This window comes from Microcaecilia unicolor, chromosome 9 (assembly GCF_901765095.1).
Source record: "Microcaecilia unicolor chromosome 9, aMicUni1.1, whole genome shotgun sequence".
Taxonomy (NCBI): Eukaryota; Metazoa; Chordata; class Amphibia; order Gymnophiona; family Siphonopidae; genus Microcaecilia; species Microcaecilia unicolor.
Window position 1 is genome coordinate 96671266 of NC_044039.1, and position 21264 is coordinate 96692529.

The 21264-nt window shown below is 43.5% G+C and overlaps 1 protein-coding gene across 2 annotated transcripts in view; it reads right to left on the reverse strand.

The window, feature by feature from the left end:
* LOC115477466 (inositol 1,4,5-trisphosphate receptor type 2) overlaps nucleotides 1-21264 on the reverse strand; it is an 801768-nt gene that overhangs the window by 598024 nt on the left and 182480 nt on the right. For both annotated transcript variants that reach the window (XM_030214365.1, XM_030214364.1), the window contains exons 8-9: nucleotides 19768-19914; nucleotides 15663-15758 (exon numbers count right to left, since the gene is read on the reverse strand). In XM_030214365.1, coding sequence (XP_030070225.1) covers nucleotides 15663-15758; nucleotides 19768-19914 — 243 coding nt within the window. The remainder of the gene's footprint in view (nucleotides 1-15662; nucleotides 15759-19767; nucleotides 19915-21264) is intronic.

A 21264-nucleotide genomic window follows, 5' to 3' on the forward strand; every position in this document is an offset into this window, starting at 1 on the left:
CGAGAATTCTTAATTCAGGCCAAGGGAGTCATACAACGTGAGCAGTTATACACAGTTGGGGACTTGTTTAGGAATGTGGACGTTATAGAACTGTTAAAGGGGGGAGGGGGGTGAGTGGTGTTAAACGTGATGGTCTCATTAGGGGACTGGGGGATACTATGTGGGCAGTTAAGGTTGGGGGGAGGGAGGGAACTGGGGGGGAGGAAGGGGGAGAGGGAGATGGGGTGGCGGGGGAGGGAGGGGACAGTCCTGTTTGTAGGTAATAGCAATGAAAGCATGTTGAAAAAGGAACTGGGGGAAGCCCAAGTATCAGGGGGGATGGTGGTGCAACGGGCTGAGGGAGTGGAGGCTGGGACACTCTCTTGGCATGCAAAATCACATAGAACACAACATCTAGGGCGTCGCAGAATCGGGAGGGTGTGACATGACCACATTGCAGATAATGACCTGGAATGTGGGAGGCATACACTCCCCGGTTAAGAGGCAGAAAATACTGAAAGTGCTGAATGATAAAAAAAAGTGTCAGTGGCCTTCCTGCAAGAAACACATCTCACGCGAGAAGAGCATGCCAAGATGAAAACCTGGTGGGTGGGAGAACTGTATGATGCTCCAGCGGTGGGGAAAAAAGGAGGAGTAGTAATCTTAATAAGGAAGGGTCTTACTGTAGAAGTTAAAAAGTTGGTCTCGGATCCAGGGGGGAGGTATGTCCTCGCCTCGGTGATTTTGGACAGGCAGCCACTTTTGCTCTGTAATATCTATGCACCTAACAATTATGATAGGCAGTTTTTCACCCAAATTATCCGTAAAATTCATACTTTAGGAGATATGCCAATAGTATTAGGGGGTGATATGAATGATGTCCTGGACCCAGTTTGGGATAGATCCAACCCAACCGGGAAGGAGTTAGCCAGACGGGAGAGAGGAATCTCGAGGCTGTGTGCTGCACTGGACTTGATAGACGGATGGAGAACACTGCATCCTACAGAAAAAGATTTTACTCATCTCTCCCGAGCCCATCAAACGTTGTCCAGAATAGACTACATAATATTCTCAAGGGAGTTAATGACTAAAGTAGAGGAGGTTCAAATAGGCCCGATAGTGATTTCGGATCATGCCTGGGTAAGACTGCAGATTAGGGTTGGAGAAGGGAGACTTGCATTAGGAACTTGGCGCTTTCCTGCGTATCTTTACCGAGACAGCCAATTTTTACCTTTCTTGGTGGAGAGATGGAAGGAATCCAGTGCTAATAATGAACAGCACAAGACGGATCCAGTTCTCTTCTGGGAGGCGGCAAAGACCGTTCTCCGGGGTGAGATCATATCGTACTTAGCCTTCAAAAAAAAGGCTAGGAATAGGGAGATATTACGGCTAGAGAGGAAGGTGGCAGCCTTGAGGAAACATTATGGTCAGGGACATTCCTTGTGTATTCGAAGACAGCTATTAGAAGCACAACAGGCCCTAAATGAGCTTCTACAGGAGACGGCACAGAAAGCGAATCTGTATTATAAATACCAACTATATAGATTCGCTAATAAAAGCGGGAGATTTCTAGCTAGGCTCGCCAATAAGAGGCTTAGTGCTAAGAAGATACTGACAATGCAGACTAGCGCAGGAGAGCGGGTTAATAACGATGAAGGCATAGTAGCAGTCTTGGCGGACTTTTTCCGCAAACTGTATACACAACAGGAGGATCTAGCGAGACCCAGTGCCACATATCTTCATAGTATGGCTTTACCAAGGGTGTCTCCAGAGGACACAGAGGTGTTGAATGCACCGATAGAAGTGGAGGAGGTAGAATTAGTGATCAAGTGGAGTAAACTAGGGAAAGCCCCGGGGCCGGATGGCATGAGGAATGAATTTTACAAAATTCTAAACACTGAAATAAGTCCATTACTTGCGGCAGTGTTTAATGTAGCCATACAACAGAAGCAGATGCCCTTACATCTCAATAGAGCACAAATTAGTGTTTTACCCAAGCCTGGTAAACCAACGGATCGGCCGGATTCGTATAGGCCGATCTCACTATTGAACGCAGAGCTAAAATTTTTGGCCAAGATACTGGCAAATCGTTTAGCCAGAGTCTTACCCTCCTTGCTCCAGGATTCGCATGTAGGGTTCACATGCGGTAGGGTAATAGCGAAAAATATGCGCCGAATATGGGCGGCATTGGAACAGGTATGAACACAACAGACCCCGACCTTGCTAATAAGTTTCGACGCTGAAAAAGCGTTCGATAGAGTGGATTGGAGTTTCTTATTCGGAGTGTTGAAGGTTTATGGTATAACTGGTAATTTCCTAAAGGCAGTAAGAGCCTTATATGCAGATCCCAAGGCACAGATTTTTGCGAACGGACAACGGTCGGAATGGTTTCAAATTAGGAGAGGTACGAGGCAGGGATGTCCATTATCCCCATTATTATTTGTTCTAGCTCTAGATCCCCTGCTGAGAGAGATACAAAATAATGTAGATATTCGAGGAGTGACATTACGGAAGCACCACTTTAAGACAGCGGCATTTGCAGATGATCTATTGGTATTAATCACAGATCCCAGGCACTCACTACCGTATCTGATGGAAAGTCTAGAGGAATATGGGGACTTTTCAGGATTCAGGCTGAACCTCACAAATCAGAGGCGTTAGCAAGCTCTGAAGAACTTCAACAGGGGTGGGCAGATCATTTCCCCATTAGATGGGCGCAGGGATCTTTCCGATATTTGGGGGTACAACTCCCAATGGATACGCGGCGGCTTTATGAAATCAACATAGCCAAGTTACTGCGGGATACCAAAGAACAACTGTCCCGATGGACAATGCTTCCCCTGTCCCTCATGGGGCGGATACAGCTCTATCGAATGATAGTATTCCCTCGATGGTTATATGTGTTACAGGCCCTGCCATTGCGACTGACAAAACGGGATGTAATGGCACTTAGGAGGCTGGTAGTCAAATTCTGCTGGGGGGGGAAAAAGTCTAGGATGAAATGGCAACATCTCATAGGGAACTGGAGACAGGGTGGGCTGGGATTGCCGGACATCCGACTGTATAACCAAGCATGTCTTATGAGACATCTGAGGGACTGGTTATTAGGTACAACCACGTACACGGATATGGGGATGGAACGTGCATTTTTTCATCCGTGGCATTTGAACTATTTGCTACACGTTGAAAGGAAAGGAAAGCTGCCAGAAAGAATAAGGGACAGTGTATTGCTGGGGCCATTGTGGCATATGTGGAGGGAGCTGTTACAGCGCTGGGGTCAGGACCCAACCGCTAGTGTATTGCTGCCGTTAGCTGGGAATGATTCTTTCACCCCAGGTAGAGAGAATGTGGTGTTTCGTAGACTTCAGGAACAGGGGGTAGATTTGTTGGAAAATTTTATTCAGGAAGACGGAACCTTGGTACCAGTAGCAGATTTTGTGCAAAGGTGGTCAGGGGGACCGGCGACAATACTGGCCTATCATCAACTAGCCCATTATGTACGTAGCTTGCCGAAAGAAGGACTGTCTTTGCGATTTGGGAGACAGCTTCGGGAATTTGTAGAGGGAGATGCGATGGGGCAGGTCTCGGTATCCTGGTTTTGCAAAGAACTAGAGAAGGGACAACCAGAAAAACAAGTTCTAGAGGTGGCTACTAGATGGAGCGTTGAAGCACAGCAGCCAATATCTGAGCGCCACATTAAACAATCACTGAAAGGGTTATCGGGGATAGTACATAGTGCAGAACTCCAAGAATGCCAGTTCAGGACAGTACACAGAGCCTATTTCTCTCCCAAGAGGGCATTTCAAGCAAAAATCATAGAATCTGATCATTGCCTAAAATGTAAGCAGGGAGGTGCTACATTGACACACTGAATGTGGCAATGCAGGCGGATTAGATCCTTCTGGGGGGGACTACGTAACTATTTAAGTGGGGTATTAGGGTATCAAATTGAAATCACCTTTGATAGAATGCTATTTGGTAACCTGGGACAGTGGGGGGTGGGGACACAAGGAGAACGACTGTTTCTAAGTAAATCTTGCATAGTGGGGAAGAAGTGTATCCTTAATCATTGGGTGATGGACATGCCTCCCTCATATTGGTACTGGAGGAATAAACTCCATCAACTTATGCTCTGGGAGGCGAGGGGGGCACGGCTGACACCAAGACGGCAGGTCCGGTTTCTGAATATTTGGCAGAAATATATAAATACGATATCCCCAAGAGCACGCAGTCAAGTACTTAATGGGCTACCTTGGGGTAGAGGAGGAGATCAGAACTAATAAACTATGAGAATTGGATCAGGACAAGGAGGGGAGGGGGGATGAGGGGAGGGGGGAAAGGAATGCATAAGGCCAGATAGTGAAGGCCTGAATGGTGGAGCTTTTCATTGACAAGCATTGTTGAAGTTAAAGGTACACTTTAATGAAGGTGTAATACCAGGGTACAACATTGACAGAATAAGCAAACGGCTACTAGAGGAGAGTGAGAGAGGGGGGAAGGGAGGAATTGGGAGGGGTAGACAGAAATATTAACAGTTGTATAAGAATTGATGTCTGTTAGTTAGCAATTATTGCACGAACACGTTGGGATCTGATGTTTGAGTTGTGCAGAGATTGTATGAAAACGTTCATTGTGTTGCAGCATCAATAAAAAAAATGTTTAAAACTAAAGAGATTTCAGGCAACCCTATCCTGAACCATGATGGGACAAACAGCATTGATTTTAATGGAAAGAATAGTGGTTCCCAAACCTGGTCCTAGAAGCATCCCAACCAGTCAGTTTTTCAGGATATCCACAATGAATATTCATGAGATAGATTTGCATGCACTGCCCAGTGGCGTAGCCAGACAGCCAGTTTTGGGTGGGCCTGAGCCCAAAGTGGGTGGGCACAAAATTTTCTCTGCTCCGCCCTACCTCCACCTCAAAATATAAATACTTTAGCTAATGAGGATCCTCAAGCTCAATCAGCTGAAGACTTTCTCTGAAGGTGGCCAGAACTCTCTTTTACCAAGCTTGGCAGGCAGCAGCAATGACCCTAAGCCACTGATGCCAGCACCCCACACATGCTTAGCTGTCGATGGCTCAAGGATGCTGTTGCCAGAGCTTGGTAGAAGGGAGTTCTGGCCGCCTTTGGAGGAGGTCCTTAGCTGGGGATGCCTGGGAATCCTCACCAGCTATACAGCAAGGGTTAGGACTGTTGTAAGACCTACTTGGCCCAGGTCAGAAAATAAAGGAGGGCTCCCCTCCCCGATTCCCTCTCCTCTTTGCCTCCCTTCCAATTTTCCACCTGCCATTACTATCACACCAACAGAACCTCACCAAACACAGAACAAGGGATCACAAATTAGAAATAAAAATATTTAGACAAAAATTGAAAAGGAACCCCAAGAAGTTAAACATAGCATTACTGCAACACTGGAGACACAAAACATGAATTTCCTTTTCTACAGAACACAATACAAAGACATTTCCAATGCACATTTCCAAAAGCTAACATATTCCATTTAAACATTTGAAATAAAATGCTTTGTTTCTACCTTTGTTGTCTGGACATTTTATTTTTCCATCTTGCTGGTTCCAATTTCTCTTTTCTGCTTTCCTCTCTGCCGTCTGCTAATTCTTCTTCAAGCGGCTGTAGTCCATTTGTCTTTTCTCCTCTCTCCTGTCTGTTCCCTCAATATTCCTGCCTCTGACATGTTGGTCATTCCTTTGTAGCTCTTTTCTGCCTCTCTCTCACCCTTCTTTGTCTCCTTTTTACTTTTCAACTACCTATCAAATTTCCATCTTCTTCTTTCACCCACTAGCTCTCCCATTCCCCATCTTACTCCTCCCCATCCCTACTTTCTCTTTTATCTTTAATCTACTCCCCATTACCATATTTCTACCCTCTGTAATCACTATCTCTCATTCATTTCCTTGCCACCCCCTCCTCCCCCTCTTGCCCTCTCCCACAGGGTTCCACCATTCCCATCATTTTCTCCCTCCACCCTTCTAACCAGCATCTGATCCCCTCCCCACCCCACCATGGTAGCCTTATATTTTCCTGCCTCTTCTCTCTTCATTCCTGTTAAATAGTAATAGTAGTAGCCCTCTCCCCATGGCCCAGCATTTCCCCCCTCACCACCTACTGTGTACCTCTCATCCACCCCCATGTCTATCTCCCCCTCTCATTCCCACTGTCCAACGTCTCTCTCCCCTTCCCATACAGCATATCTACCTTCCTCCCCTCTACCAGCATGTCTAACATTTCTCCCTTCCCTCCACCCCTATGCCCACCATTTTGCCCTCCTCTCCACCCCTATGTTTAACATTTCTCCCCCTCTCACCACCTATCCCCTCTCTATGCAGCATGTCTACCTCTCCTCCACCTCATATGCAGCCAAGATTTCTCCCTTCCTGACCCCTCCACCCCTTTACTGGATCTCTCCCTTCTTCCCCATGCAGCTTCTCCTCCACCCACCATGCCTCATCATTCCATCTTCCCTCCTCCCTGTGCAGCATCTTTCCTTCCATCTTCTTCCCTCCCCCCCCCCCCCCCCCCCCGTGCAGCTGCTGTCCCCGTCTTCCCTCCCCCATTCCAACATCTTTTCCCCCATCATCCCTTGCCCCGTTGCGTGCCACAACTTTCACCCCCATCTTCCCTCACCCTCGCAGGCCCGCCCAGCAGCGATTTCGATCGCAGGCAGCTCCTTCGACTCGCACACGCTGCCTGCCGGCTGGGCTGCTGCTCAAATCTCCTTGCAGCTACTAGCAGCGCTAACCCCGGAAGCTCAGAGGAGAGGCTTCCGGGTTAGCGCTGCTAGTAGCTGCAAGGAGATTTGAGCGGCAGCCCAGCCGGCAGGCAGCGTGTGCGAGTCGAAGGAGGTGCCTGCGATCGAAATCGCTGCTGGGCGGGCACGCCACGGGGGAATGGTATCGCTGTGCTGCTGGGCAGGCCTGACCCCAAATTGGGTGGGCCCAGGCCCACCCGGGCCCACCCGTGGCTACGCCCCTGGCACTGCCTACACTGCATGCAAATCTCTCTCATGAATATTCATTGTGGATATCTTGAAAACTGACTGGCAGGGGTACCTCCAGGATCAGGTTTGGGAACTACTGGGATAGAATCTTTTATGATGTAAACTTAAAACTAAGACTAGCTTACAAAAATCTGGAGCGGAGGAGTGGCCTAGTGGTTAGGGTGGTGGACTTTGGTCCTAGGGAACTGAGTTCAATTCCCAGCACAGGCTGCTCCTTGTGACTCTGGGCAAGTCACTTAACCCTCCATTGCCCGCCGCATAGAGCCTGCCATGAGTGGAAAAGCGCGGGGTACAAATGTACCAAAAAAAAAAATCTTGTATGCATTCAAAATCTAGCATATGTGTTTTCAGCCACTCCTTTTGAAGAAGTTTAAGGAGACCCTGCTATGATCTGATTTTATGTAATTATTCTTTTTTATTTATTTTTAATAATGTGCATTGCTTGGAGCATGTTTTTTTATATAATTAAATGGGCAGCAGATGCAAAAAATAAATGGTGAAATTTGATGAAGCAATGTAAACTCGATTATTTATAAATAGTCTTCATCTAAGTATTTGAGGTGAACATTAAGGTGATCGCATATTTTCAAAACAATTTTCCAAGCATCAAACACTAGGTTCTAACTTTGATTTCCTATAAGGATCATTGCAGCACTAAGCTCAACTAAAGTTATTTATTTATTTGTGACACTTATTTGCTTAAAAATAAAATATTCTGCCACAAACAAATATCTAATAAAGTTGCCAGGATAGAGAAGTAAGAGATGGAACACAGTCAAGGAAATGGAGTTAGGACTTAATGAACTTGGCAGCTCCTAGGAACTTTGCTTTTTCCCTTTTAAAAATAATTGATTTGGATAAGAAAGGTATTGCGTGATTTCTGACTGTCTATCTTGCTGAAACAGGAACACAGACTGTTCACGATTTCACTGACCTTAGCAGCACAACAGAGGACATATCCCTAGACAGACAAACTGTTCCTTGGCATATTAGTCACACAAGCTTTTGTGCAAGATCAGGCATGCATGTCCTTTCTTTTCACCTGTTTCCCCTTCAGTTTGTTATTTATTGTATAATAAAATACTAGAAGGCATTCATCCAATATACTGTATAACTACCTGATTGTTCCAATACAAATTATTTTGGTAGCAGGATGAGTAGCATAGCTGGGGGGGGGGGGGGGCACAGGGCGAGCGGTTGCTCATCAAAACAGATTTTAGGAGACAGTGGCGCCTATGCCACTAACTTTTCCTCCCGGCTGCTGCCTGCCTTCTTCAGTCCGCAGCAGCCTGGAGGAACCACAAGCTTCCCTTCGCTGACTGACTTGCCTCCCTGACTTGGAAACCATGTGCTGGGCCACAGCAGCCCTATGCGCACCATAGCCGCCTCTGCTGATTTCCCTCCTCCACCCCCCCCCCCCCCAAAGATGTAACTTTCTGTTTGGGAGCAGGCAGAGCGGAGGAAGGAAGGAAGCAGAGGCGCTAGTGTCATGCAAAGGGCTGTGGCCTCACGCACGGCTTCATTTTTGTTGTAGCAAAGTTGAGAAGGCAGCAATGCAAACAAGGAGCTTGCTGCTTAACATCATAAATTGAAGCCATTAGGTAGGTCTCCCTTTCCCTCTTCTCCGCACAGCCATTACTCAGAACAAAGCAAACAAATCTAGGAGCTGCTCTATCCAAGTAGTCAATTTTTTTTTTTTTTTTTTTTTTGCTGTTGGTTGGTAGCATTTTTGTTTGATCTCACTTATATTTTTAAACATGCCGACTTGTGCAGAATACAAATTTTTTTCTACATTTTAACTCATTGTGTCTTTTGGAGGGGCTGGTTATAGGGACTCCCTATATTTATGCAGAAAATGTTTTTTTTGGGGGAGGGGGGCTCACCTAGTAAAGAAGCACCTGATTCTCATAACATGATATCTGTTTTGGTGGCCAAAAATCAGACTTACGTTTTATAAGCACAACTGTTAAAAACACATTTAACAGGTTTAAACCTGGGAGCAGTTAACATCTTTCTTTTTCCTGTCCCTACATCAAAAGAAAAAGATGGCATGTGGGAACTTGCTCCTTTTGTTTTGTGGACTGCAGTGGTATATTATAAAAACACACTTGCCTTTTTCATTACTACCATTTTGCAGAGAGCTATTGAATAATGAGGGAAGGGCTTCCTTCATGCAGAAGTTCTGTCCAGTCAGTCTAAATATGCCACCTATCCAGTCTAATGTGCCACCAGTTCAACACCCTATTAGGTTTGTTCAATAGAAAATACATCTGTTAGCTCAGGCTGCTTGCTATGTGAATATTCCTATTACTGGTTCATTATTGCTACCATTATTGCTTTAAACTTTGTTTTAATTCATATATCCAGTCCTTACATGCACAGCGGTTAGCATATCTATGTTTAAAAAGGTTTGCACAAATTCCTGGAGGAAAGTCCATAGTGTGCTATTGAGACAGTCATGAGAAGCAACTGCTTGCCCTGGGATCTGTAGTATGGAATGTTGCCATGATCTGGGTTTCTGCCAGGTACTTGTGATCTGGCTTGCCCACTGTTTGGAAAACAGGATACTGGGCTACATGGACCATTGATCTGACCCCGTACAGCTACTCTTATGTTCTTTTTAAACTCAAAGGTGAATCCTAAGGGTGGTTGAACAATTAGGTATAAACTGTGTTGTTTCTGACTTTACTTGTTTTGGACTGCTTTGGGCCCTGCTGATCTGTACATCTGTTGTCTAAAATTTTAGAAGATGAAAATGAAAAAATAAAAATTAAAATTTTGATGTACTCTGTAGAAGTTGATCTTTACTTTTGCAATGTGTGTATGGATGCCTGTTCTGGTGTGTGCATGTGATAATATTTGAATAACTGTCTATACTTATGGCTATGATTTCTGAACATGCAGCATCATTAAAGGACAGACTTTTAAATGTCTAGTTGGGTATATGTATATGCTAATCTCAACTTTGTCAAATGTTTCAGACATATCCATGTACTTGCTCCCACGATATAACTGAATTATATTATTCTGCCTCACTGTATTTTCCAATGAAAGTCACAATAAACCCGTGCTTGCTTGGGATAATGTGTGATATAAATGTAAAAAAAAAAAATCTATCCTCCACCTTTTTAAGACACTGCCTATCCAACTGGATGGTGATGGCACAAGGAAATCAAGTTTGGTTCAATGAAATAACCTGTTCCTTAGCTGGGCTCTAGTATTACCATATTGAAAATGTGGCCATACCATGCCTCTGTGGTTATGTTCTACTAATAAGTTTAACGATTAACTAGCTTTCTTGAAAGGATTATATAAACTCTGGATGCGTGACTAGGGCCATAAACGTACTTATTTATTCAACATCACAATTCCTCATGTACATCTACAAAACAACCTTTTAGGATGGATAGTGTTCACAATAAGCTCCTTTTATTATTGACCAGATAAAAGAAATGAGTTTTCAATTTTGGCACAGTATAAGTCATCACAAGAACAAAATATAAGAAAACCAATTGACTGCATTAGGGGCTTATAGCCCGTTTAGTTATGTTTAAGCAAAAGAGATCTGCATGAAACAAAATATTTATTTTTATTTTGACTTATAAAACCACTTGTCCCTAAACATGCCTCAAAACAGTCTGACTAAAGCTGCCATCGTGTGGTTTATGTGGGTAAGAATTATACTTTTTCAATCTGCTGATGATTCACTGAAATCTTCTGGTTTGGTATTATTATTTGTTACATTTGTATCCCACATTTTCCCACCTTTTGCAGGCTCAATGTGGCTTACATATAACCATTAACGGCGTTAGCCGATTACGGTCTGAACAAATACATGGTATGAATGAATACAAAGTGATATTGTGGTAGAATGAGGTACATGTAAGGTAGGTACAGTTGAGGGAAACTTAGAGAGGAAAAAGGGGAAGAAGAGACAGGTAATATTCGTTATGGTCTTTGGTTACAATGTGTTGCAAGTGTCCAGGTATTTTTATGTTGGGTCGGTGGGGTATGCTCTTCTGAACAGGTCTGTCTTTAGTGCTTTCCAAAAATTTAGGTGGTTGAGCGTAGGTTTTACTGCTTTTGGCAATGCATTCCATAGTTGTGCACTTAGGTAGGAAAGCTGGTTGCATAGGTGGATTTGTATTTGAGTCCTCTGCTGCTTGGGTAGTGGAGGTTTAGGTATGATCATGCAGATTTTGTGGTGTTTCTGGTTGGCAGGTCGATGAGGTCTGTCATGTATCCCGGTGCCTCGCCGCAAATAATTTTATGAACAGTCGTGCAGATTTTGAAAGTGATACGTTCTTTGATTGGTAGCCAGTGCAATTTTTCTCTGAGTGGTTTGGCGCTGTCAAAACGTGTTTTTCCAAATATAAGCCTGGCTGCAGTGTTTTGGGCGGTCTGAAGTTTCTTTATGATTTGATCCTTGCATCCTGCATAGATTCCATTACAGTAATCTGCGTGGCTTAGTACCATGGACCATACCGGGTTACGAAATATTTCCCTTGGGAAGAATGGTTTTATGCGTTGGAGTTTCCACATTGAGAGAAACATTTTCTTTATGGTGGATTTCGCTTGGGTCTCTAGTGATAGGTTATGGTCGATTGTTACTTCAAGAATTTTCAGGCTGTCTGAGACAGGGAGGGTGTATCCTGGGGTGTTAATGTTTGTGGGTTTGTATGTATTGTATTGGGATGAGATGATGAGACAGTGAGGCATATTTTCAAAGCACTTAGCCTTCCAAAGTTCCATAGAAACCTATGGAACTTTGGAAGGCTAAGTGCTTTGAAAATATGCCTCAGTGTGTTTTTTCTGTATTGAATTTTAGTTGGAATGCATTTGCCCATGAGTTCATGATGTTTAAGCTTAGCTTGATTTCGCTGGTGATTTCCACCAGATCATGTTTGTATGGGATGTACAGTGTAACGTCATCAGCGTAGATAAATGGGTTGAGGCCTTGGGTGGATAGGGTCTTGGCTAGTGGAGTCATCGTGAGGTTGAAAAGGATCAGTGATAGTGGTGATTGTTGTGGTACTCCGGAGCCTGGTTTCCACGTGACTATATGTTTGTTTTTGATTTCACTTGATATGTTCTTGTGGTTAGAAAACCCTTAATCCAATTGAGAGTGCCACCACTGATTCCGAAGTATTCTAGGAGTCTTAGCAATATGTTATGGTTAACCATGTTGAATGCACTTGACATGTCAAATTGGAGGAGGAGAATGCTCTTGCCTATTGCTATTTCTTGCTTGAATTTGGTTAGACGAGTGAGTAGTACTGTTTCGGTGCTGTGTATGGGGTCAAAATCCTGATTGTGACTCATGTAGTATAGTGAATTTGTTTATGTAGTCGTGTTGTTTGGTCACCAGTCCTTCCATTAGTTTGACTACTAATGGGATAGATGCTACTGGACGGTAGTTGGTAATGTCATTTGTTTTTTTTCTTGGTGTCTTTTGGTATTGGGGTGAGCAGGATGTTGCCTTTTTCCTGAGGGTAGATACCCTGTTGAAGCATGAAGATAGTCCCAGGCTTGAGGAGTCTCAAGGCCGCATAGACTGCACTTCTGGCCTGGAGTTGAACATGCATTCTTATGGAAGGACCCTACAGAGTCCCATCTAGGGCCTCTCACTCCGCTAGCTTCATGCGGTAGAGTGGCTTAAGAAGTAGATGGTCTCTCTCTGACAACTCAGTCAAAGGGCCCTTAGAGAGGTCCAAGGCCTCTGACACTGAGTCAAAGAGGCGGGAAAACTCTTCTCACTGAAACATCAGAATGACAAGTGACCACTCCTCCTCCCAAGGAGGGGGTCTCTGTCTTTGAATCAGACCCCCTATGTCTCCCAGAACAGACTCCAGCATGACAGGAACCTCAGTTGGGGCCTGGTGTCACCTGTGGCTGTTGGCCCCTCTAGTGCCCAAGCCCCCCCCCCCCCCCCACACACACACATATAGAAGGGAAGCCAGCCTCAGCCACCAGAACCTATTTAAACAGCAGGACTAAGGGCTGAAACCAAATGGAGCATTGGAAGGGGATGGTGTGGAAGACACCAGTCCTACTCCCAACCCAAATCCTAATGGGGGTTGGGAAAGATCCTGATGCAGAAACACTGAAGCAGAAGAAAAACCCAGTGAAGGCAAAATGGCTGTCATTCCCACCAAACACATTGGGACCATGGGTCCCAATGCCTTGTTGCAGGAACTGTGAGCTGAGGTCTGGTCATCCCCAGGGACCATTTCTAGGAATAGTCTGTCAAAGGAGGGCACAAAGAACCAGCAGCTGTGCTCCACTGCCGGCTCTCATAGGTCTTACAGCACCTGTCAGGCGGCATGCCCAGCCACATGTCCAGCATACTCATCCTGCCAGCTCACGTCAACCCCAGCCCAGGGCTACGTCCATCCTGCCATCCCCCTGTCAGTTCTCACAGGAGTTTAGAACTTTAATGATGCAAAACAGCTTTTTTTTGGGGGGGGGGGGGGTTGCCTGGAGCTGCAGGGTTTAGGTTCAGTTTTAGATTTATTAGAACTTGATATACTGCTAAAGACAAAGAAATCATAGCAGATTACAAAACATATATCATAAAAAGGAACTCCATTTTTAGACAGGATAGACCCTGTCATACACATTATAAGACCCTCACATCACAGCACCTGTACCACCTCCCTTTATAAACACAAATAATCCCAATATCTTGTCCCATCTCACAATATTAAATCTGTGGTACCTAATCATGGAACAGCCAGGCCGAAAGGCTGTGTAAATTACTATGTTTTCAACAAAACTTTAAATCATTTTAAGGAAGCCCCCTTCTGAACAGATGGCAGGAGGTGGTTCCACAAGTACAGAGCCCAAGGAAAAGGCACCCAAAAGTGCAAGAGCAGCTGTTTTCCCTATGACAGGGAATAAAACTAAATAGGAAAACCCAGACCAGTTTTGTTTGCCTGGAGCTGCAGGGGAGTCCGGGAGGAGCACCCAAGAAGTGCAGAGTAGTGTGGCAGGGCCCACAAGGCCGAGTCATACATCTCACCAACTGGTCACCATCAGGTGATGACGATGACTGGGCATCAGCAAAGCAGAACTCTGCATTTGAACCTAGGAGCCAGTGATTGATCTTGAGCAAACTGTGCAACACCCACCTGCACTGCTGGGAGCTAGGCTAGGGACCTGAACAACCAACCATCCACTGGAGGTAAAGAAATACTGAAGCTTTCCACTGAAAACCAGCAGATCATACCTCCATCTGCTAGCAGGAAGGAATAACACCCATTTATTAAGGATGGTACAACACAGACAGTAAGGCAACATGATTTACATGAAAAAACTGCTTTACAAAACTACCCTGACACTTGTTTAAATCAATGAGTGAAATCACAGCTCTCTCTTGGCATCTCAGTGGAAAGAAGGCTCTGAAATGAGGGCATATGTAATGAGGGAGAAATAGGGTAGACTCAGAGACAGGTAGTGAATTCATGAATAGCCTCACAGTGGAGATGATGGAAACAAGAACAATACTAGAATTCAAAAGTCATAGGACAAGCACCAAAGATCTCTGAAAAAGAGATTGTGAAACTGAGAAGTATAAACGAACAGACTTTGACCTGCCAAACAACTTCTGCGGAAGGATTGTGCCTTGGGCGCATGCCTTTGAAACTTAGCCCAAGTGGTATTGCTGTCTATGAATGCAAGCACTATGGGACCCTTTTACTGAAGTGCATTACGATTTGCAGTTAACACTGGATTTTACCACACGTTAGCTTCAAATCTAACATGGCAATTAGTGGACCTCCAGGCCCCCTACCCCCAAAACACAAAAACTCTCATGGTCTAGAGAACTGCTAGCTTCCCCCCTCCCACCCCCACATTAAACAAAAATGCCCTGGTGGTCCAGTGGGACCGCTATCCCTCCCTCCCTGGCACCCCCCCCCCCCCCCCCCTCCAGCTGCCTACCTTGTCAGAGTAGTAGTTGGAGGAGGAAGAGACTAGCACTCCCTCCCTCCTCTTCGGGCGCCTCCTCAAAATGGCACGCGCTGGGTGGGACTTAAAAGCACACAGCGCAAATTCTATAACAGCAGCTTAAGCCCACAGTTCCTTGTCTAACTGTAGGTATAAGCCCTTACGACACGTCAACGCCTGGTGTAAATGATAATGCCTGCCTATTGGCAGTTAGGTGCGCAACTTGTAGTATTCTATAATCTACACAACTCACTCCTAGGCACACCACAACCCGTCCATGCCCCTCCAATGTCCACGCCCCCTAGACTGTGCAAGATAGAATTTGCGCTCACAGTTTCCACAATACCAACTAAGGGCAGTTGCGCGTGCAACTGCAAATTGGTGCAAATTGAGAGAACTTTCTTGCTACACAGTGGTCCTTGGTCATCTCTGCTGTTTCGCTGCTGCTTTCTGATCTGTGAAGATTGGTCCTTTCTATTTGATTCTCTTTGGTCTTTCCTTGCTGTCAAGTTCTCTGTTTCTATGGCTCAGAGCTTTGTGCATTGTCATATTTTACCTGATTGGTTCTCTGAATGATAAGAGAAGTAGATGGAGTGCATAATGGAGTCAAATACATAATATAAAGCTGTTTGGTTTTCAACTGATCCTGAATAAATAAAGAGCTTGATTAAGCCTCCTGGTTACTGAAATAGTCCTAGCTATCAACTCTGCACTTACCTCTGCAGCTAAATAGTTTCCTGTTGCCAGATGTTTAAATCTAAATAAGCTGTTCCACTGTCCTGCTCCTCCTCGACAAGGGTCATGATGTACAACCTGAAATGGAATTATTACAGAAAGATAACATTACAAAATACCTACCAGCGCCTTGGCAAGTTAATCAGCCAGAACACATGAATGGTTGCTTAGTTAAATATTTTGTTGGAAGAAAAATCAAGGTCCAAGTTCAACCTTCTGATTACTTAAAAGCTTTTTCTATAGTAATTAAGGGGAAGGCAAAAAAACAAACAGAATCGGTAGGTAATTCTGAAAACAAAAAAAATATTCCTTCTCATACTTACAATTTGAAGCCAGATCACATTGCTGGATTAGAATGTTCTTAGCATTGACATCGTCAATCAATATGTTTTTCCTCTGTAAATTTACCCAGTTTACTTATGAGAGCATTTAGAATGAGACACTGGTCTTTATTTGCCATTATGTACCAGGTTGCTGTGCAGTAACTTCTGCTCCTTTTAGCATGTGCATTGAACACATTTACCCCCCGGATTCTATATAGAGTGCTTTGAGTTGCACAAGTAAATTTGGGCAAACACCAAATTTCTGCACATAACTTAACTGAATAACGACCCAATCAGTGCCGATAATTGGGTGATAAGCAATTATTAGCACTAATTGACAATAATTAGAAATTACATGCACATCTTTTTAGGCATATTCTATAAAGAAGTGATTGTAAATTCTAGTGTGCGGACCCGAAAATGGGTGTGCCTATGGGAGGAGAATGGGCGGGTCGGGAGTGTTCCTGTAATTCATGCATGTTGTTATAGAATTAGGGGGAACCGTGTCTAATTTACACGCTGGGATTTACACCAGGTTTTCATTGGTGTAAATGGTCATGCCTAAATGTAGTTGCGGATCCCGGCACTAAGCACTATTCTATTAACTGCACTTAACTTTAAGTGTAGTTTATAGTACTCCTATTCGAATGGAGGTGGAGTGATTTGCTCCCTGGCATTTCAGTTATTTGTTACAAGTACCTGGAAAGGCGCTCCCCTCCAGTTTTCAGGGAAGCATATTATGCATCCCTTACAAAAAATGTGACTTGATCTTACTCATCTTTGGGTTGTTTCCTCCCATACTTCAGCGCTTTTACCTATTCGGGGAAATGCAGAGTTTCTTCCTAGGATTGATAATGTGACCTCTAGACGGTGGGAGAATATTGGGATTTCAAGTTTGGAACATCCGATGGGTGCCTTTACCGAATTTAGGAGGGGGATCGTTGAATCATGTAGCAGATATCTTTGCTTACCATCAATTGCGGCACTATGTTTCTACCTTAGATGAGCAGGCTCTGCCTGCTGGCCATAGTGCTAACCTATATTCCCTGATAGATTTACAAGATAGGGATTGTCTTTCAGTTTCCGGGCTCCATAAGGCAATTTTAAAATTCTCCCCTCTAAAAAAACACACAACATCTGGCTGACAAATGGGGGATGGACCTGCGCAGATCTTCGGCCTCCCTGGATCTCCTAAAATTGATTGCTAGGATCCCAACCGTGACAATTGCAGCAGATTTGAGGGAGTGTCAATTTTGGGTGCTACATCACGCATATATTAGTCAATCTCAGTTATTTAATATGAGTAGTGTTGATTTTCCAGTCTGTCAAAAGTGCGCTCTGCCTCATAATTTTTGTTTTCATACTTTGTGGGAATGTTCCAGGGTTAAACAATTTTGGACCCAGGTGGTTCATTATTTGGAGTTTCATCTGGATTCACCTATATCACTTTCAGCAGCTGTTTTTTTTTGGGGTTTTTTTGCTGGCTAAATATGTAGTGTTTATTATAGAGCCGGGGGGGGGGGGGGGGGCATTGCTTCTATGGAAGGCAGCTCTACTTGGTAAATAGTCCATCCTGAAAGTGTGGACTGTCTCTGACTCCCCTTCTTTGGGGGCTGGAGGAGTCTGTTACATCATACCATGTTAATGGAGAAGCAAAAAGTCAGTTTCTCCTTCAGAAGGAAGAAACAGCTTTTATCCATCTGGGATTCCTTCATATCCTCCCTTCCTTCTCAGGCACAGAGTCTCATTTTAAATACATTGTAACTCTTGGGTGAGCTTGGGTGGCTGCGTTCCCTTGGTTGGGAGTGGTTCATAGAATAGCGATAAGTCCTTAAGGGGGTAATTTTATAAAAAGATGCCTATATGAAAAGTACAAAAGGAACTTATTTTATGATTATTTTATAATGGCAATATAGGGGCCTATGTGCATTTTTTAAACAGGAACAAATTATACCTGCTTTGAAGGTATAAATGAATGCATTAATTTAATTAACCTGGACATTTCTTATCTGCTTACCAAGTCAGTTCAAGGTAGATTACATAATAATAATTCAAATTTAGACTCAACAAGCATAAAATCAAAATAATAAATCTCTCAACTTTCGTTTTTGATCAATGTGGGCCACTTGTGGGGTCCTGGAGTAGTTTATTCTATCTATATTTTACATTCACTCCTAAAGATGCCAATGCGAAACACTCATGTCAAGTGAGGAGTATGATTTATGAACGGTGGCCTTTTTTAATTTGATCTGAAGATTACTATTGTTCTGAGACCACTGTTATTACTTGGAAGCTCTTTTAGAGATAATTTGATCAAGTGTGGACAACCAGACTTCAACCAAATCTATGCATTTTTTTTTTTTAAATTTAAGACTCTGCCCCGGTTTTGTGGGCTGGAGTTGTGGATCTTATTGGAAGCAGCTGAGAGGACAAACATCTTTATTATCAACATTACCAACACTTTAGTAGAGTGACTGAGTTTTTGGGCTGTTCTCACTTTGCTTGGACTGATTTGGACTTGGTTGTTGGATTTATCTAGAGAGTTAGCCTCTGTTACATTTAGGGACTTCCAGGATTTATCACAATTATTTTATTTTATTATATATGTTAATAAAGATTTTGGTAACATTTATAGAGAGTGTTTACCCTTTAGTTTTTTTGGATAATTATGACATATATATAACAGAGTAGACCAACTTACCAAAGCTAAAATTTCTGAAAGATCATTCATTTCCAAAATAGGACGTTTTTTTTCTCTTATTTTATATGGGAGCAAATTCCACAAAGTTTGACCACTACCTAAACAGTCCTTTTCCTTGTGCTTTGCAGTTTGATAGAAAAAGGGACTGGGCAATGCTATCCATATTTCATGGAGGAGTGGCCTAGTGGTTAGGGTGGTGGACTTTGGTCCTGAGGAACTGAGTTCAATTCCCGGCACAGGCAGCTCCTTGTGACTCTGGGCAAGTCACTTAACCCTCCATTGCCCACCGCATTGAGCCTGCCATGAGTGGGAAAGCGTGGGGAACAAATGTAACAAAAATAAATAAACAGAAAGAACTTGTAATTAACATTATTACATTTGGAGTTTGCAAATTTTTTTTATCAGCACTCCAGGTCTCCAGCAATAGCAAAATTAATTTGATAACAGGGTATTAAATACTATAATTAAGTATTGATAACAAACTGTGAGAAATATTCTCCCTGATATTCAAAACCATTTAACTGGCCAGGAATGGCACCTGGCCGGCTAAATGGTACTTAGCCAGCTAAGCGCTAATATTCAGCACGAGATTGCCAGCTATCTTGGCTGCATATTAGCGCTTAGCGGCTAGCTGAATAACCCGTTATGTCGCAAGACACAGCCGATGAGCACCAATAGTCAGCATCTGGCCGGCTACATTTGGTGGCCAAATATGGCCATGTCAATAAGTGGAATATCTTTGGCCAGTTCCAACTTAACCGGGCAGTGCTGAATACTGGCTTGGCCAGTTAAACTGGATATTCATTGCCGGCCACAAGAAACAGCCCGGTATTGAATATCTGGGCTCGGCGCCAACCACAAGAATTAGCTAGGCTAACTCCCATGATCTGAATATCGGGCTCATTGTTCTTCAAAACTGTGATATGAACTTCTTGGGAGTTGTTTGAAATCGTAGCTAACAAATTCTGCATGTACTGAACAGAGAAGTAAAAATCTCTTCATAAACTAAAAATCTGTCTCTTTACCCAGAATACTAAATAAAAAAAACAATTTCTAAAAGTACCTCTATTTCCCACAAGGCTTTGGAACTTGTAGCTGAAGTTGCTGACTGCCGTAAAGTTGTTCTGAGAAATATATGTTGTTTCTTTTCATAATCATCACACGTCAGAAATTTTTCTTGCTCTGCATGAAATAATCTCACAACATCACCCTGAAAGAACCAGAAGTGAGGTATAATATTGACATGCAGTTTATAAAGGATAAACTTTGACAGAATAATAACTTTTCTCTGTTGTTAAATCTCTCTACGTAATAGACTTAGGGGGTAATTCTGAGAAAGTCACCAAAATTCAGATGCCCTAGAATGCTGCACACTAAGTGCTAATTCTATATCAGCAATTACATGCATACTTGCTGTTATAGAATACTAGTGTAAGTGGACATTTATTCTCCAAAATTTAGGTGTGGCCGCTTAGCCATGTCATTGGGTGGTGTAAATGACCGTGACAACAGGCTCATTTTCGAAAGAGAAGGACGCCCATCTTTCGACACAAATAAGAAGATGGGCGTCCTTCTCACAGGGTCGCCCAAATCGGTATAATCGAAAGCCGATTTTGGACGTCCCCAACTGCTTTCCGTCGCGGGGACGATCAAAGTTTACGGGGGCGTGTCAGAGGCAAGACTTGTATATATGTAAACCGCTTTGAATGTAGTTGCAAAATACCACAGAAAGGCGGTATATCAAGTCCCATTTCCCTTTCCCCATTTAGTGAAGGGAAATCTTGCCTCACCAATCTACTACATTTCTTTGAAGGGGTGAACAAACATGTTAAAGGGGAACCGGTTGATATTGTGTATCTGGATTTTCAGAAGGTGTTTGACAAAGTACCTCATGAAAGACTCCAGAGGAAATTGGAGAGTCAAGGGATAGGAGGTAGTGTTCTATTATAGATTAAAAAGTGGTTAAAATATAGAAAACAGAGAGTAGGGTTAAATGGTCAGTATTCTCAATGGAGAAGGATAGTTAGTGAGGTTCCCAGGGGTCTGTGCTGGGACCGCTGCTTTTTAACATATTTATAAATGACCTAGAGATGGAAGTAACTAGTGAGGTAATTAAATTTGCTGATGATACAAAGTTATTCAAAGTCGGTAAATCGCAGGAGGATTATGAAAAATTACGAGACTGGGAGACTAGGCGTCTAAATGGCAGATGACGTTTAATGTGACAAGTGCAAAGTGATGCATGTGGGAAAGAGGAACCCGAACTATAGCTACATCATGCAAGGTTCCACGTTAGGAGTCGCGGACCAAGAAAGGGATCTAGAGATGTCGTCGTTGATGATACATTGAAACTTCTGCTCAGTGTGCTGCTGCAGCTAAGAAAGCAAATAGAATGTTAGATATTATTAGGAAAGGAATGGAAAACAAAAATGAGGGTGTTATAATGCCTTTGTATCGCTCCATGGTGCAACCGCACCTTGAATATTGTGTTCAATTCTGGTTGCGCATCTCAAAAAACATATAGTGGAATTAGAAAAGGTGCAGAGAAGGGCGACGAAAT